The sequence below is a fragment of the Bos indicus genome, chromosome 5 (genome assembly GCF_029378745.1).
Source record: "Bos indicus isolate NIAB-ARS_2022 breed Sahiwal x Tharparkar chromosome 5, NIAB-ARS_B.indTharparkar_mat_pri_1.0, whole genome shotgun sequence".
Taxonomy (NCBI): Eukaryota; Metazoa; Chordata; class Mammalia; order Artiodactyla; family Bovidae; genus Bos; species Bos indicus.
Genome location: NC_091764.1, coordinates 9,009,522 through 9,029,404, shown reverse-complemented (window position 1 = coordinate 9,029,404; position 19,883 = coordinate 9,009,522). Strand labels below are relative to the sequence as shown.

General features: G+C 36.9%; 1 protein-coding gene across 3 annotated transcripts in view; it reads right to left on the bottom strand.

Annotated features, from left to right (window-relative positions):
* Positions 1 to 19,883, bottom strand: part of SYT1 (synaptotagmin 1) — a 611,214-nt gene that overhangs the window by 153,035 nt on the left and 438,296 nt on the right. For 2 of the 3 annotated variants that reach the window (XM_070788845.1, XM_070788846.1), the window contains 4 exons: positions 16,822 to 17,006; positions 10,302 to 10,424; positions 5,893 to 6,060; positions 2,610 to 2,777 (listed from right to left, as the gene is read on the bottom strand). In XM_070788845.1, the coding sequence (XP_070644946.1) occupies positions 2,610 to 2,777; positions 5,893 to 6,060; positions 10,302 to 10,424; positions 16,822 to 17,006 (644 nt within the window). The remainder of the gene's footprint in view (positions 1 to 2,609; positions 2,778 to 5,892; positions 6,061 to 10,301; positions 10,425 to 16,821; positions 17,007 to 19,883) is intronic. The other variant, XM_070788847.1, reaches the window with a different exon arrangement.

Here is a 19,883-nt window from a genome sequence, read left to right as displayed (position 1 = left end):
ACTAATGGCCCCATTTTAGCCCTGGCCACAAGGAATTTACATGAACCATATGTGAACCATGAACTTCCAGATGTTCAAGCTGGCTTTAGAAAAGGCAGAGGAACCAGAGATCGAATTGCCAACCTCCACTGGATCATTGAAAAAGCAAGAGACTTCCAGAAAAACATCTGTTTCTGCTTTATTGACTATGCTAAAGCCTTTGATTATGTGGATCACAATAAACTGTGGAAAATTCTGAAAGAGATGGGAATACCAGACCACCTGACCTGCCTCTTGAGAAACCTATATGCAGGTCAGGAAGCAACAGTTAGAACCAGACATGGAACAACAGACTTGTTCCAAATCAGGAAAGGAGTACGTCAAGGCTGTATATTGTCACCTTGCTTATTTAACTATGCAGAGTACATCATGAGAAACACTGGGCTGGAGGAAGCACAAGCTGGAATCAAGATCGCCAGGAAAAATATCAATAACCTCAGATATGCAGATGACACCACCCTTATGGCAGAAAGTGAAGAGGAACTAAAAAGCCTCTTGATGAAAGTGAAAGAGGAGAGTGAAAAAGTTGGCTTAAAACTCAGCATTCAGAAAACTTAAGATCATGGCATCTGGTTCCTTCACTTCATGGCAAATTGTTGGGGAAACAGTGGAAACAGTGACAGACTTTATTTTGGGGGGCTCCAAAATCACTGCAGATGTTGACTGCAGCCATGAAATTAAAAGACACATTCTTCTTGGAAGAAAAGTTATGACCAACTTAGACAGCAAATTAAAAAGCAGAGACATTACTTTGTCAACAAAAGTCCATCTAGTGAAAGCTATGGTTTTTCCAGTAGTCATGTATGGATGTGAGAGTTGGACTCTAAAGAAAACTGAGAGCCAAAGAATTGATGCTTTTGAACTGTGGTGTTGGAGAAGACTCTTGAGGGTCCCTTGGACTGCAAGGAGATCCAACCAGTCCATCCTAAAGGAAATCAGTACTGAATATTCATTGGAACGACTGATCCTAAAGCTAAAACTCCAATAGTTCAGCTACTTGATGCAAAGAACTGACTCATTGGAAAAAACTCTGCTGCTGGGAAAGATTGAAGGCAGGAGGAGAAGGGGACGACAGAGGATGAGAGGTTGGATGGCGTCACCGACTAGATAGACATGAGTTTTAGTAAACTCTGGGAGCTGGTGATGGACAGGAAGGACTGGCCTGCTGCAGTCCATGGGGTTGTAAAGAGTTGGACACGACTGAGCGACTGAACTGAACAAGGAATTTACACAAAGTCAAATATGCCAATAAAAGATAAAAATTAAATGAAACAGCTCACTACTTTGTTAAATGATTAGAAACATTATGTCCAATTGAGTAAATGTCACATATATTGGATATTAAAATAGATATTGGTGTACTCATCTGGAAGAACAACTTATTAAAGTTATAAAACTTAAAAACTCAATATTATCCTTGGGTGGTTCTATCCACAGTGGGGCTCAATGTATTTCAGTATCCAGGAATCTAATTTTGACTAACTTCTTTGGGTAAGTTATGTATATTTCCTTTCAAAGAAAAAGCAGAACTTAATTTTGACTTCTTTTGTCCAACCAAGAAATTATTTTAGAGCACTAATAAAATTCAATTTCAGAACGGTAGTAAACAAACTGTTCTAAACCCTTACTGAGTAATCATAATGGTCACAGAAACCTTAGATCGAAAGGATTCCCAGGTTATGGTCTTGGCTGAGTTTCTCTGAAGGCTTGGCTTGCTTTCTGATTTCCCTGGTGGCCCCAAAGTGACCAAACCTTACAAAATCCATGGGGTCTAGGGATCCTAAATGACAAAGGCAGTTGAAATCCCTTGGGTAATTATAGACTATATTAGGAACAAAAAAATGGTTGGGAAAGGAGTTGCTTTAGCAATTAAGGGAAGCTAAGAGTTGTTTGCTTTCCTGGTATTGGCCTGTTGAGACACTAGCAGAGAAAAACGCTAGTGTTAGACTGGCACAGCATAATCATAGAGAAGTTTAAATGCACTAAGGATATTGAATTTCCCGTTTTTAAATCACAGGAAAATCCTGGGCTAACCTATAAAACTGGGGAAAAACAATGTGAAGAATACTATAAAAATGAGTCATTTAAAAAATGGACTTAATATCTATCCACCTTTGTGCATTTTATTTGATGTTTTATTGTGCTCTGAAATTTTTAGGAGAAACAATGACCTGTCTGTGATATGCAGAAATAATCAACGAAAAAGTGCCATTTCATTTCTATTTAATAGCTACATAACCTGTGTAGAAAACAAAATCTTTGTAGAAAAATACAAAGGATAAGATGACTTTTTCACTGTCTTTTTAAAGAAGCACATGTGTGTGTATGTGTGTCTGGCTCCAGGGAATGATCCAAGACCTGCACAAATCTCTATTTTCCTTCAAATAAGATTCAGTGGACCTGCATACTTTTTAACGAGGTTATGCAATCCTCTGACCCTATTTTGCCAGCTGTCAGCAGCTGGAGGCCCACATTACTCACACCAGCCCACCATCTCTCAGTAGGTTAGTTTGAGAGTAGCAACTGGCGAGTCCAGCTTGTCATATTAGAAATGCTAATGTTTTTCTTACCTCTTCCTTCTCTGCACTTTGCAGATCACGCCACTCCTCAGTTACGTGACCGAAATCCACCGTGTTCATGGGGACTTTAAATTCCCCAATGATGTCATGCTTTGAGAAGCGATCAAAATCATAGACGGCCATCACCAGAGTTTTGCCACCCAATTCCGAATATGGCACCTAAATACAAAAGACCAGGATAAAATATCTGGTGACAAAAAAATGCTTAAAATGTGTTACTTTTGCATAGTGTTTAATTTTAATATTTATGTTGGATAAACAGAATAGGGAGAAAAGTAGCGCTTTTTCCCCCTTAAATTGAATCATTTGACTAACTACTTGGGGCTTAAATTACTTGGGTGAAAGCGAGGGCTTACCATAGTGATTTATCACTTTCTCCCAAAGTTCTAGAAGCTGTTAGTGTTATTAATAATGGCTCCTGCTATTAGTCATGCTAGAAATATTTCAAGAGTAAAACAGGAATAAACCAAGCTGATTGCACTTGACTATATAAGGAACTTTTTCTTGAAGAATGTTTTGTTGTCATTGTTAAGTTAGATTGTCAGGGGACAGCTTACTCAGGGGTAGTTATTTCAAAAGTTCTATTAACTCTTTGAGGCCATTTGGATGCTATAGTTTAATGAAACAGCGCTTAATGAGAAGACATGCTAGGAGTCCGTAAGGATTGGAATGAAATTCACAAGGTGCCTCCCCTATTCCTTAAAATAATTTACTGATTGACAGGAGCTGACTAGAAAATTGATGTTTTGAATATCAGATTCATTATAATCTAGATCTTGAAGTTCATTCTTAGGAATGACACTCTTTAGGATGAACAGGGGCAAAAGGCCAAAAACTGATGAATTCTCCAGCTGTTCAAAAATATCTGGGACAGATGCTCTGGGCTGGGATGTTTATTAGTGACATTTTTAATATTCAGAGAAAGCAGGGCAATTCCAAGGAAGCTACACTTCAGTAACTGGGAAGAAATGCCTAATTAAGAAATTGTTTAGACTTGTATTGAAGGTTTCATCAATTTTCAGACACTTGTTATTATTTTATCAGTGTAAATAGTTGTCTTATGCTCCAGCAAGCATTTCTCAATTAATTCCGTATATTAAGAAGGAAAGGAGAAGGAAGAATTTTTGACTGTATATATACAAGAAATTTTGTTTTTTTCCAAAGAGCTTTTGTTTTCTATCATTTGTCATCTATTAGGAATTGGGTTAAAATACTATGATTAAAAACTAGGTATAACCCATTTTCCACTTTAGAATGAAAAAGTACACCCTTCCAAAGAGATGACTTTGAAAGAAAGAAATTAATTTTAGAGTAGAGAACTCTCAAGAGTTCTCAATGAACTCTTGAGAATTGTATCTTATTTCTGAAATTTGTCTAGATTTGTTGGTGATTGTACAAAATGACATTAGTCAAAAGCCTGAGCTGGAGGTCAGACAGGTCCAAGACTGGGTTTCCCCCTCTTCCAGCTGAAGGGCCTGGGACAAGTAAATAAACCTAGAATGATGAAAACAGTGTCTATTTCACGGGAGCTGGTTGAGGCCAAATGAATACATGTAAAGCATTTAGCACAGTGCTGGCACACAGCAGATACTTAATAAATATTTATTGTTTGAATGATAAGTAGCTCTTTCAAGTGGGTGTTTGTCGTGGAGAAAAAGAGCATTTCATTTGGCGCATGTCAAGTTCATTTTCAGTGGATTTGAACTCAATTTTAAAGCCAATCCCCTTTAAACTATTTTGCTTCCATTTAAGATGCATAATCTACAAGGCCTAAAAGGAGAAACTGGCTAGTTCTCTAGAAACAGTGGTGTATTTTTTAAATGTATGAAAATATATTGTACTTTGGCTTGATTTATGACGTGATCAACTCTCCTAAAATGAAATGGAACCTGATTAAATTTTATAGGCAATTTCAAAATCTCCTGAAGTTATAGACATTACTAGAAATTATTAGCAGGACACATTTTAAAAAAGAAATAGCATATAGATAACTTAAAACAAAGCCCCACAATATTTCAAGTAATTTAAGAATGTGCTGGCTAAACAGTGGCTAGAAACTACTGGCCTAAATTAGGATCCACACAGAGTCAAATAGAATGATTGTGATTACCTTTTGCAATATTTTTGTTTTATTTTGTTTTCATTGTACGTTCTGTGGCATATTGATCCCAACGATTAGTTTTTCTTAAACTGAGTAGTTTCAGAATGTTTCTAAAGCTACTCTACATTAACTGTCTTGGTTTAGAAACATGTAGATTTTAAATAGGATTGCTGACAACACATGAGGGATTTTTCTTGTCTTACAAACTCAAATTTTAGAGTGAGTAGAAAGTCAGTACTCTTAGAAAACTAGAAGCAAGGTTCACGAGAATGACTCACACCTGAAGTTTCATCCGTTGATTTAGGATGTTTGTTGACATGCAGTGAGTGCTATCGGTAAGGCTGGCTGGTTGGTGAGTGATTCTGAGTCTGCCTGCTGGCATATTCACAGACATGTATTGTTTTAAGGAACGCATTAAAAATTTTCATATGTTAAAGATACCAACCAAGAGACTGTTTTTATGCATGACTTCAGGTGGAGAACTACAGAGCTTGTACATACGGAGATGCCTGAAGCCCGCCAGCTACCTTTTCCTGTTATTCTGGGGCCAGAATTCCTCTTTGTTATTGTTTGTTAATTGAGGTGTCTCAACAAGATGAAGAACATCAGGGAAGAGCCAAGAGGAAAGGAAAAATGCTAGAGATGGAAAAAAAAATAGGCTTCTATTCTTTTTATTTATGGATTTAGAATGTTTTCAAATACTCAAACTGGCCCTGTACACAAAGAATTTTGCAATGAGAGTAATACCTATTTGTATCATTTGAAATAATGTTGGATAGCTTACTTTATTCTGTGGTTGTGATTGGTTTTCAAAACTTGGAAACCTGGGAAAAGCCTATAATCTTTTGGCTTTATTTTAGAGAGGGGGAAACGTTCAGTTCCATGGACACACGGGAAGCTGAACTCACTTTTTGGATACAATTGACATCCGTGTTCTATGCCAGTCCACACTCTATTCTGAAATAGCTGAGCTGAATCCTATTTGGATCAAATTTAAATGCCTAATAGAGTCCTCATTACATTGAAAATAAGAATTATGAATATTCTGAGTAGAATCACTTGTGAATCTCTGAAAGTGGTCATGTGCACATGTCTGTATGTGTCACGATGAGACTGGTCTGTTCTCTAAAACAACAGAAAAAGTTCAACAGTAAATACACACACAAAAAATACCTTGAAAGTAAATTGCTCGTTGAAGACAGGATTAAGGGTCTTTCGGTGGACTTTTGTCTCAAATTTCTTCTTTTTATCGGGCAGCAGAAAAACCTTCACATAGGGATCAGAGGTGCCCCCCATGTCCAAGGCGGGCAACTCGGCAGCCTGGATGATTCCTACCAGCAGCTGAAATGAGAGGCAGGAGACGGCCAACATTGGCATTGGTAAACATGTTGGAAAAGATTGATTTGTTCACAAGGCTGCATATTGTGATTGCTCTTTTCTTCTTTTCTTTTGATAAACTTCTATTCTCTTAAGAAGCTGAACACAGAAGGCAAATGAAATGATATACTCAGACTTCAGAAACTCAATTATGACAGACGCAGGCTCTAGGAAGCCTGGTTTTAAACACAAAAGAGGCTTTTTAAAAGGTTGCTGATTACATTTAAATATGGAATTCATATTTGCAAAAGGGTTGCAATCAAATAACTTCCCAGTTGCTAAAAGCCCTTGTGTATTATTTTTCTTACCAGAGTGTGATTTGTAAGTGGAAATAAGTTGTTAAACAATCACAAGCCTGTAATTATAAAGCAGGAAAATTTTATTTTGAACCAACGCTTCAGACCAGCTAAATAGAAATTTCTTAGAAATTGGGTAGCTTTTTGAGATAAAAATAAGATCTTTGAGTTTCTATCATATTTGACCTTTACTTGTATGCTAGCTACTTCTTGTTTTAACTTAGAGTAAAATAATTATTATATATTAAATTCTGTATTTAAATATAGGACATAGGGTCAAAGAAAAATAATTTCAGATTCATCTAAAAGAAGGGGAGATTACAGTTATGGTTTTAATGCTAAGTGACTGTCTGATTTTATTCAAATACAGCAGAAATCTCTGCATTTCTTCACATCTGATTTTTCTCAGTGATACATTCCTATTTCTTATTATGAATGTGAGTGTTGACTGGCATTGTTCATGTTTTTGCAAAGGAAACAGAAGGTGTGAGTGGACTGTTCTGATGCTCTGCCATCAGTCATGCTGTGTCAACAGACTGGTTGAGATTCGTATGGGAAACAAAAGTAGACTCTTATTGTTATTCAAGGCATATACTATTCAGAAAATGCAGAATGTATAGCTTTCACATCTTCAAATGGGGTCTGAAATTTTGAGACTGTACTTTTGTCAACCAATAGGGTGGAAAAGCAATTCACCTCTTAAAAAAAGAGTCACAGCAACTTTTTACAAAATTGATCCATTGTGTGCATAAGTGCACTCTGGCCCGTTGGCTCAGTTTTTAATCTGGACCAATACCCTTAAAGATTGTTATTTCCATTTTAATGTTTCAGTATCTTTGTGACATCTTCATACAACAGTAGCAATAATAATGCTGGATTGTAAGTATACAAAACATAGACAGATGGTCAAAGAATGGCTAAAATAGACATAAGCTTATAAAGACATGATTAGTAAAGCAAACAGTTTGTCTCTTGATTTGCCAAGTTGGTATTTGGAATTTGCTTTTGGTTAGCAATGTGAATAAGCGAGATTATATTCTCTCCTCCTCTCTTTTTGCAATACTTTTTCTTTGGGGCAGGGAAAGAACTAGTGATATAGCCTAAAGTCTTTTAAACTTGATCGTCTATGCTTGGAAGGTTTGGGGGCATTTTGTTGATAAGAGGTGCAATTACTTCTTCCAGCTCCCCTCTGGCTTCTGCTTGAGAGAGAAACATCACATTTTTCTCCACCGTGAAAGCTTCTTAGGGGACTTTAAGGATTGTCTTTTAGTTTTGGTAAGCAAGTGTGTATATTTGATTACAGCCTTATCTACAAAAAGTCTCAGACTTTATGTCCCATGACTCACAGGAATCATTTTATAAATCAGATTAGCTGAGAACATTCAGAAAAATAAATACAGAATATTAAATTTTATCAGGTAGAATATTATAGATGCTCAGAATGAAATACCTCCTAAAATGTGTTTGCTAGAAAGAGAATAAATACATTTGCATCATGTTTGAGTAAAAAAAAATTCAATTCTATATTCTTTTTTTTTCAGTGCTATATTCTTAAAAATATTACTTTATAAAATGTTACTTATAATACTCAAAACCAATGTAGGAGTTTCAAAATTATGACTAACGAGGATGAGGTATGCCTAGATTTCTATTGAAAAATATGAAAGTAGAATTAATTCGTAGAAAAATGTTGGATATATATATAAAAGCAGTTTGAGTGAGAGTGAGTGAGTGAAAGTCGCTCAGTTGTGTCTGACTCTTTGCGACCCCATGGACTATACAGTCCATGGAATTCTCTAGGCCAGAATACTGGAGTGGGTAGCTGTTCCCTTCTCCAGGGGGTCTTCCCAACCCAAGGATTGAACCCAGGTCTCCCGCATTGCAGGCAGATTCTTTATCAGCTGATTCACAAGGGAAGCTGCCTATATTTCTGCAAAAGATGTTTTGTGTTCAGATAACATTTGCTGACCTTGACCTTCCCTAGAATTTATAAATAATAGGCAGTTTTGCTCTTAACCAACCCCTGATAATAAAATCATGGTATAAATGATAAAAATAACCTAAAATGCCCTATTTACTTAAGTAGAAATAGTATACCTATAATTCTGTATAAATCCATACTTACAAGGCTGTATCTGTAACCAACATGCAGCTTTCTGGAAAGTAGGCTAAAATAACGAACTAGGACTTTAAGGAAGCTAATTAAATGCAATTATTTATAATATGACCATGCATATCAATACATTCTTTGTAAGGAATCCTCTGGACACTTCAAAAAGTAAAGATGTTATGTGAACTAAATAAAGCCCAGAATTTCTGCCATTACTTAGAGCTCACAGTATTACTGACTTTGGACATTAGTTACCAAAGCTGACTTTTCGTGTTTGATTTATTTATCATTTACTTCTCATCAAATTGGACATAATTAACACATGCTACAGTTAGGTAGTAACTGTATTTACATCTATCAAGTTCTTTCCCACCCTGAAAGATCAGTGAACTGATCAAACCAGAGAGATTTAAAACAAACTGGAGAGATTTAAAGCTACCCTAGTTGAAAAAGAACTGTCTTAAAGATTCTTAAGAACCTGATCTCTAACTCAGCTAATTCTTATCTAATTTTTAAAATTTCTTGAACACTTGAGAAGGTAAAGGGATATCATTATCAAAGTCATGGATCCTAGAAGGTCTTTTTAGGTAAAGAGATTTTTCTTTTTAAACATTTATCTTTGGGGTACCATGAAAACAGGGAGTTAATAAAAACTAGCTAATATTATCTGGAGAAGGTGATGGCACCCCACTCCAGTACTCTTGCCTGGAAAATCCCATGGATGGAGGAGCCTGGTAGGCTGCAGTCCATGGGGTCGCTAAGAGTCGGACACGACTGAGCGACTTCACTTTCACTTTTCACTTTCATGCATTGGAGAAGGAAATGGCAACCCACTCCAGTGTTCTTGCCTGGAGAATCCCAGGGACGGGGGAGCCTGGTGGGCTGCCGTCTATGGGGTCACACAGAGTCGGACATGACTGAAGTGACTTAGCAGCAGCAGCAGCTAATATTATCATTCATCTTGGTGGCACTTCACGACTTTTAAAGCCGGAAGGTCTGTTTTTGACACAACTTGTATGGTGGCTCAGATGGTAAAGCGTCGGCCTACCATGCGGGAGACCTGGGTTCAACCCCTGGGTTAGGAAGATCTCCTGGAGAAGGAAATAGTAACCCACTCCAGTATTCTTGCTTGAAAAATCCCATGGACGGAGGAACCTGGTAGGCTACAATCCATGGGGTGGCAAAGAGTCGGACATGACTGAACGACTTCACTTTCACTTCACTTTTATTTCGTTGTTACTTTTTAGGATGCATGCAAAGGCACTAGAATTCAGTAGCGGGTCTTTCTACTTTTCTGGAGCTGTTAACTGATTCCTGCCAGGAGTTCTACCCGGTGTCATAGAAGGAAATGAAACTCATGGAAAGCCGATTTTTAAATCCTTGATTCCTTATCAAGCAGTTAAATTTTTTTTCAAAACTTTGGCTTAATTGATGGTCTAACTTGCCCTATTTGAAGCTAAATCCATGAATTCTGAACAAGATCGTTGTAGCTCAGGCTGAGGGATCTATGCCTAGAAACTCTCAGAATCAGTCAGATGGCTTCAAGGTAATTTGTATTCTGCCTGCCTGCTGAAAGTGCTATACTAGATGTAATGGGCTGAACCCTGTGGATTCTAATTACCAGAAGTTAAATTAGCAAGTGGGAGACCACCTGTACTTAGAAATGATTTCATCAATAGCTTCGATAATTGCATTTTCCCCTTGTAGCAAATGAAATGTTTTAAGAAGTATCTTGTTTCAGTTTCTGGTTGGTATTTCAGAAAATGTAATGGAATTACAAGACATTTTCCCCCTCGGACCTGGTTATTCTGGAAATCATAATCCAGTGAGTACTGAAGTTTTCCCAGTTTCTCTTCTTCTTTGGGTTCTTCTTTCTCTTCACCATCAGTCAATCCGGTTTCAGCATCATCATCCTTCAGGGCCTATAAGCAAGGGAAGGGGGATCATATGTGAATTCAAGTGAATTTTCATCGAACCCAAATGACACTGGGCCTGTGGTTAACACTTCCAAGCTGTCAGAAGCAAGCACTGAGATGCAGGAATCTCCATTTGCCTGACACACATTCACATCTGCTGCTGACATATTTTTAAAAATTCCATTTGTGCAAGGAATTTTCCCCCCAATCAGCAAGCAACATGGAAGCAATGGAAAAAGCCCCTCAGAATATTGCAAGCAAAAAATGTAAAGTTGTTGCAAAGAAAATGTCAACTTGGTATTATATTTGACTCTGATAAAATCGCTTCTTTCTGAGGTGTGATAAACATGCTGTTAACCAGGCCAGTTTTCACATTCATGTAGTTTAAAGAGATCTACGCTAAGCACCATGTAAAACACCCTTGTTACATGCAGTGGAGTAATTTATATGAAATGTGTGGCCTTTTCTTGCCTTGCTTCCTATGAAAAAGATAGTTGACTAAGTTATTCTTAGAAAAATCGTAATTTCTTATGTCTTTCATATACACTTACAGTGGTTATGGAAAAAGAGGAAAAAAGAAACATGCCACCAGCAAATGCATGTTTAGAGAAAAATCTACTCCAGTTCCATTTTAAGTTTACTGTTTTATTTTTATAACAACTCCACAGAAAGCTAGGCTGAATTAAATTGATTTATGGGTCCATTTGATACCAAAAGGTAAAAGGAATTATGTTTGCAATTTTGTCAAACTGAACTTTGTATAAAAACTAATTTTGTGGTAACAAGCAAAAATCATGGCATAAAATTCTCAAAACTCAGTTTGGACCAGTTGAATGTTCCTTATAACCTAAAACTTAAGTGTGATGTAAATGGAAATACTAGAAAGCTCATAATTTCATAAAATTCATGCATATGTTCCCTTTATTTAAAAAATATATAATGTATTTTCCCAATACGTGTAAAAATTTTACTCAAAAAGTCATAGGCTGTAAAGATTATAAATATTAGAAGTTCTGGTTCTAGGAGTGTGCATTCTCATTGCTTTAAAGAATTAGAAAAGATAATTAGAAATCCATAAGTAATTATTCAAAGTGAAAAATGATACAGTGTTACATTTTCCTGAACACTATTGAGGTTGAAAACTTTAAAAATCTTTACATGAACCATTTGTATTTTTTCTTCTGGGGACTGCCTGTATAACATACTCTTTGCTAATTTTTCTGCTCTGTTGTTTGCCACTTAGATATCTGTAGAGACTCAATCTTTCTGTTGTTATATTGGCGAGTATTCTCTCCTAGGTTTTGGTTATGGCGTTTTCATTGCCTTGTGTGTGTGACAGAAGAATCTAACAAAATCGCAGATAAGACATATGAGTGGTGGGCTGCTTAATATCTCTGACAATGTGAAAAAAAAATCTAAACTCTTGTCAGTGATCAAATTATATCTGAGAACTCTTGTAGAACTCAAATGCAAGAAGTATAACCAGGCTTCAGAAAGGCTTCAGAGTTACTGGACCACAGGTCTACCACCAATCTCCCCACTTCTGTCCCAGATTATATAGCCTTTTTTCTCTGCTCAGAGAAAGGTTTCTGTTCACTTATCCATTTATACAGAGACCTGCAGTGATGCCTCAAAACAGCAACCTCAATCTCCGAACTGACAAGACTTTGCAATTGGGCTCTACTTATCTAACTCTAATTTGATCCTAAAAATCAGACTTGGCATCATCTTACTAGAACTCATTCGGGTGGAAAGATCGCATAAACAGAGAGCCGAACTGTAGTCAGAGATGCTTCCCATTTTGTGCTTCCTGAAACATTTCAGGAGCCTACAATGGACTTTGGAAAATTGCCATTATTACATCTGTGCAGAAACCTTTCAGAACTGGTTAGCCATACCACATTTTATTTGGAAGTTTATACTTCATTGTCTCCTTGAATAGTAAAATGTTGATTTACCAATAGCCCAAGGCAGGAGAACAACATAATTATTTAAAAATTAATCTTTTAGCTTGAAGGTGTTGCTAATAGAAAAATAATAGTAAAGTGACAAGAAAAGACTACTGAGTTTAATTGGAGGACTTGAAGCAGTGAGCCCACATTGCCTTTTCAAAACCTCAGCTGTGTATAGGTCTTTAACACTGTGAAAATATGTGTTCAGAAAATGGCGATATAGGTAATTTGCTTCCTGTAAGACTTTAATTTTTTGAATGGCAAACTACTTAATGCAGTTTTTTGCCTGAAAAAATCTTCACACTATTCTACCATAAACATAAAAAATTTCATGGATTAAAATACTTTTTCAAATTCTCTTTCGGAACTGACAATTTACGTATCATATTTCAGCTCAGTGTAATTTGAAAGGGTTGAGATATTAAATCTCCTTTTCCCTAAGTGGTTTTTACCCTAATAAAAGGTGCAAGATCATCTCTGCAATTACTCTGCATGAAATAGGGCTAAATTTTTGATAATTTCTCAGTGTCACTGTTCATCTCTGATGTGATTAAGTCTATTCTTGTGCCAAAGGCTGAGCTTAAGCAAGACATTTTCTGTACCTTTACATTAAATTGAGACCTATTAAATCAGTAGCTATTAGTAATATCTAAAGAGCAAATAGTCCCTACCCCCAACCCCTAACAAAATGCAGAGGAAAAGGCATGTAAGCCCAGAAGTTCTCAGAGTTTGATAAACTGTACTAGAAAAAACTATGTTGGGAAAAAGATTTTGTTTTAATTGCAAAACTTTAGTGCGTATGCTTCTGGCTTGATTCAACATTCATAAGGTGCTTAGTTGTACTTGGATAAACTGTCAGAAGGTGCTTTGTCCATGCTAAGTTAAACTGTTCAGACTTGGAATTGATAAGGGACACTAAAAAGGGAGCATAAGACACTGAATTTTCTTTCTGTGCCCATCGATTAAAACTTGAGCTTTCTAATACTGTTCTCTTTAATCAGTTAGTAATGTTTAAAATGAGAACCCTTTATCTTAAAAAAAAAAAATCAATTTAGTTCAGCCTTTTGATGTGTGTCAGAATGGTACACCCTCAGCTGTGGAGCCCCAGCTGCCAGGCCACTAAATGTATCTGAGCATTGACTTAGGGATGTCTAATAGGAGAGGAAACCTACCGCAAGGGACAGTCCCGAACAGTCATGAGACACAACACAGATAGGGAGGACATAGAAGGAAGAAATAAAAATTTAAATATCCACACACAGTAGTTAAAAACCATGGAGAAATGACCTCTCCAGACCTCAGACTTTGCAAGTCGATATTGCCCCTCTGTATTTTTAGTGCTTTTAAGTTTTAAACCATTAAAAACCTTTAAATATATATCCTTTGCTGTATAAAAATACTATCTATCATCACCATTTTGTTGTCATTGCAGAATATTTAAAAATTCTTCCTTGGTTATAAAATCTTATCATAGAGACATAGTCATGATTATTGAGCTTTGAATTTGTATGCATTCTTATTTGGAATGAAATGGTAAAAACGTACTGATTTCTCCTAGAGCTTAGGTATCTTAAGAAAGCGTATCTAAAATGCCTCTTACACCTGTCTACTTTCTAGATGTGAAGAGCCATGGGTTATCACTATTGCTTTCCTCATGTTTATGTCAGTATTTTGTCTAAAACTGCTTGAAAATGTAAGTAAAGAATAATTTAACCTTGTTTATGCTATTTTGAACTTGGATGATCAGATGATCACCACATGACATAGCATCTTAAAATATGTACATTTTGTTCTGATGTTTTATCCTTTCTTTTGAAAAAATGATAGAAATCGATTGGTTACTTTTATCTCCTTAAAAAGTAGCATAAGCTATTATTATATAACTGTTTACCAATGGGGCCTATTTTCGCTCGCTCAGAGTATAATTTCTTCTGTACATTTTATTGGTCATAAGTTAAAATAAAACCTATAAAATCCTAGTACCCAAAATGATCTACTTAAAATGATTAAAAAACACCTTTTGGATTGTTGAAATTCTAAATGCTATATTGTGATGGTAGACTGCTATAAACTATCAATGACTTCCTAGTATTTTCTTATTTGACTCATTTCTCTTCCCCTCTCATCCAAAAGACTTGGTGAGCAATGAAAAATTAACCATCAGTTCTCTGTATTTACTGTTTTTGAGATCTTGGTCATTTATCCATGTCATAACAGGGGTAATAAACACCGCTACTATGCTATAAATTACAGTCTTAGATCCTACAGAACAAATTCCACAAAGAAAAATACAAATTTATTGTCCTAGGAAGAAAGGATGTAGTAATCATTTAACGTTATTTAGTGCTTTTAACTGTTAATTCTAGCATACATGAAAACCACATTTGAATTTTATTGAAGATATGAAAATGATAGTATTATATTTCCAGTTTGTTTCATAGATACAGATGAAATCCACATACAAATTACTCAGACCATCCATGTCCATCTAGATTTTTACTACATTTCATCTCCCAAATACGTTGTCTAAAGAAATCTATCAAGTCCTGCTGGTTACACAAAATGATGAAATAAGCAAGACATGATTTAAAACTCCAGCTTCTATGTAACAAATTAGCCAAAAAGAAAAATCCTTAGACATCTGTGGTTGAATATCGGTGCCTGGGCTCCTCTGGCTGTGGTTAGAAACTTTGAGAAAAACGTAACCTTTGATACTGAGCTCAGATTGAAGCTCTCTGAATGGGAATGCAAGTATTGTGTTTGTTCTATAGCTCTGAAACCAAGCAAAAGTTCAAAAATGAGCCTTTGTGAAATTGTTTTCAAGAGACATTACTGTGTCTTTGAGAAAAGTGTTGAAAACTCAAGCTGGAGAGAGGGATTAGTGTCCTGACTGTGTGGAGAACTATGAAAGTGTACTATAAAGGCCCTCCTTAACTAAATTATTCTTAAGGGGATACACATATTTAAGAGTATAATTAATAGTAATACTACAAGGAGAATTTATAAAACTACCTATATATGTTCCTATTAGGGAATAAATAGAAATTTTGATTTATTTGAAGGGAAACAGTGGTAACTCAAAGTATTATCTTTGAAAAATCTTTACATTTACTTTTTATATGAAATAAGTGTTCTTTAGAAATATTCCAAAATGAATATGATTCCAAAAGAGAAGTGAAGGGGCATTTAATTATTATAACTATTAATAGTAGACTTTATTCTCAAGCAAATCATCTGGTCTAGGAAAAATAGACAACTGTATAAAGCAGAGGTCCCCAACCCTGGGCCACTGACCAGACCGCAGAGCAGGAGGTGAGTGGCTACTGAGCAAAGTTTCATCTGCTGCTCCACATCGCTCACAGTACTGCCTGAACCCTCCTCATCCCCATCCATGGAAAAATTGTCTTCCACAAAACTGTCCCCTGGTGCCAGAAAGGCTGGGGACTGCTGGTATCAAGGAGTAGTCCTTAGCCTTGGGAAGATAACTCAGGCAGATGGATTTTATAACCTGCGTTACGGCTCTAACTCTCCTTAAGTGGAAGAATAAGGGTTTTGCCTTAAAATTCTACCCTGTTCTTTAGATCCAATTCATCATTCTCTTCCTTCTCTTGTATAACTCATTGTTCCTAAAGCACTCATCACTGAGCTGGATGACCGCATAGGGATGGTAGCTTTCATCATGTGTGACAAATAGCTATAAGACTCAGTATTTAATGGTGATTATGAACCGTGATAATGTTAAAAAGATGTCCTGCCCAAGAGAGAGAACAGATACTCCTTATTCTGTTTCTCAAAATCTAGACCCACTTATAATGGGTTAAACAGATGTAATAAAAATGTTTAGGTATCTTTTCAGTATGCCGGGCCTATCAAGATGGCCCTACGGTCATGGATGCCCTTTCTCGGTTTATATGCCTGGTGGTGGTGGTTTGGTGGTTCAGTTCTGAAGTTATCTCTGACTCTAGCGACCCCATGGACTGTAGCCCACCAGGCTCCTCTGATCATGGGATTTTTCCCAGGCAAGAATACTGGAGTGGGTTGGGATCTTCCCAACCCAGGGATTGAACCCACTTCCCTGGTGGCTCAGGGGGTAAAAAATCTGCCTTCAATGCAGGAGATGGAGGTTCAATCCCTGGGTCAGGAAGATTCCCCTGGAGAAGGGAATGGCTACCCACTTTAGTATTATTGCCTAGAGAATTCCATAGACTGAGAAGAACAAATTACTTTCCAGTAGGGTAGAACTGTATATGCTTAGGAGACTGGAAAACTGCCACTTGTTTCCATTGTACTTTGGATGTTGAGCAATGACTGAAAGGATTGCAAAACATTTCTACCACACTGGAAAGTGTCTGGATATTGTTTATGTCTTCATTTGGCATGAAATAATAAACTGTCTATTCTTCAATTTTTAATAAAATAATATAAGAAGAAATATGGAATGAATACGTTACCTGATCTTTCATGGTCTTCCCCAAGTCTTTCACATCCTTCATGTTAATGGCATTCTTCCCTCCCTTTTCCTTTCCCTTCTTCTTGTTTTTCTTTTTGAATAAGCATTTCTTACAGATACAAAAGCAGCAGGTCAGGACTAAAAGGACCGCAACTATGGCTATGGCAATTAAGGCCCATGGTGGCACTGAAAGAAAAAAAAATGTGCAGAGACTATTAATAATGAAGCATTTACATATGCAAGACCTTTCAATTCACTTGCTGTAAAGCTACTCACTCACCCATTTGTATTTAGTGAGCTCCAGGCACACTGCCGTACGTTGCTTTATCCGTGTTTCCTCTGCCTGTAGTGTATCTATCCTTTCCTCCTCACTCTTCCAGGCATGTCAGATGTCATCTCCTCTCTACAGCTTTCCCTGCTCCTCCAGGCTAGATTTTTATTGATCCATTCCTTCATTTTTTTCGGAGCATATCTCTGGAGTTTGGCTTTTGAATTTAAACCCTGGCTCCCCAGCTTACTAGGTTATGTGACTTTAGGCAAGTTCCTAACCTCTCTCTGTCTCAGTGTCTTCATCTCTTAAGATCTGGTACATATAAACAATGGAATAGTACTCAACCATAAAAAGGAATTAAATTGGGTCCTTTGTACACATGTGGATGGAGCTGGAGAGTGTCATACAGAGTGAAGTAAAAGAGAAAAGCAAATATTCTATATTAATGCAAATATGTGAAATCTAGAAAATGGTATAAATGATCTTTTTTGGAAAGCAGAAATAGAGAAACAGATGTCGAGAACAAATGTAAGGGGGAAAGGGGAGAGGTGGGAGGAACTGCAAGGTTGGGATAGACATATATATATATGATTGGTTTCATGTATAAAACAGACAACTGATAGTCTTTCTGAAGATTAAAATAAGAGGTAGTGCTTGGCACATGGCAAAAACTTAATAAATATTAGCTGCTGTTGTTACTTATCTATTAAATACTGCAGGTTCTAGTAACATGTTCTGGGCACAGTGGAAGATGTAGACATTAATAATAATAAAAAAAACAGAAAAGCAAAGCAAAATCCTAACAGCAGAGAAGGTTAGGAAGAAGGACTTGGTGCTCTGAAAGTAGATCATGGGGAGATTTACCCATACAGGGACTCTGGAAGCAGGACAGTGCTTATAAAGCCAGGCTTAGATTCAGGCTTGGCTGCTTACAGGCTGTGCCTGGCCAGACTGTTTAACTGTTATGGATTTCTGTTTGCCTCTCTATAATGTGAAGATAATAATGGTACCCATTTCATCTCCTTTCAAGGCTGAGTTAATAGATGGATTGTCTTAGAATGGCATCCAGCACGTAGCAAAAATTCAATGAATATTAGCTATTTTTTAAAAAAATTCAAGGCATGAGGCTAAGTATTGTGGGTGACAGAGCTCAGAATACATGTGGGAACATTAAGCATGCACATATGAAAAAGGGGGTGACAACTGACAGGATTTAGGTAAGAAAATGAGGGAAGGAAGAGAGATTTTTTTTAGATAAGAGCATAGACTTCAGATTTACAGGATCTATTTAATAAAGCATATACAAATAAAGATACTCAAACATTTTTTTCTATTACAAGTTGCCCAACTATTAAAAGTAGCTCTATTTTCTCATTTGTTTTCCCCTGCATATGTGCTTATAAAAAATCAGTTCTCATGGAAACATGGAGGATTTCAGTTTGCCTAGAAAGTAATTATTTATCCATTGAGATTAATCAGGAGAAGTAGTAATTAGATTTGTCTGTTGTAATAAAAAAAAAAAAGACATTGGGTACTGAAATGGTAAGGAAAACTGCTGTTTTCTTCTAGTTACGTAAACATCATTAGTATTAATGATTGTTGAACACAAGTCAGGAGTACTCTGATAATGTAAAAACACTTAAAAATTAACTTCTCTTCAAAACTGAGAGAATTCACTCACTTGGCTCCTTTTGCACTTAGCTTCATAGTGGAAAAGACTTACTCTGCATATTATTCTAGCTTATGAAAGACGACTAGATGTTATACACTATGGATGTCTAAAACCATAACTGCTGAAATTGTCTTTTCAGCCAAAGAAAGATTTGTGTGCAAGTTAGAGATGAGCCCTTCAGTTCAGTTGCTCAGTGGTGTCCAACTGGACTGCAGCACACCAGGCTCTCTGTCCATCACCAGCTCCTGGAGTTTACTCAAACTCATGTTCATTGAGTCAGTGATGCCATCCTACCATCTCATCCTTGGTCGTCCTCCTTTCCTCCCACCTTCAATCTTTCCCAGCATCAGGGTCTTTTCCAATGAGTCAGCTCTTCACATCAGGCGGCCAAACTATTAGAATTTCAGCTTCAGCATCAGTCTTTCCAATGAATATTCAGAACTCATTTCCTTTAGGATGGACTGGTTGGACTCCTTGCAGTCCAAGGAACCCTCAAGAATCTTCTCCAACACCACAATGCAAAAGCACCAATTCTTTGGCACTCAGCTTTGTTTATAGTCCAACTCTCACATCCGTACATGACTACTGGAAAAACCATAGCCTTGACTAGATGGACCTTTACTGGCAAAGTAATGTCTCTGCTTTTAATATGCTAAGTTGGTCACAACTTTTCTTCCAAGAAGAATGTGTCTTTTAATTTCATGGCTGCAGTCACTATCTGCAGTGATTTTGGAGCCCCCCAAAATAAAGTCTGTCACTGTTTCCATTGTTTCCCCATCTATTTGCCATGAAATGATGGGACGGGATGCCATGATCTTAGTTTTCTGAATGTTGAGTTTTAAGCCACCTTCTTCACTCTCCTCTTTTGCTTTCATCAGGAGGCTTTTTAGTTCTTGCCTTTCTGCCATAAGGGTGGTGTCATCAGCATATCTGAGGTTATTGATATTTCTCCCGGCAATCTTGATTCCAGCTTCATCCAGCCCAGCATTTGTCATGAAACGCTGCATATGAGTTAAATAAGCAGGGTGACAATATACAGCCTTGACGTACTCCTTTTCCTATTTGGAACCAGTCTGTTGTTCCATGTCCAGTTCTAACTGTTTCTTTCTGACCTGCATAT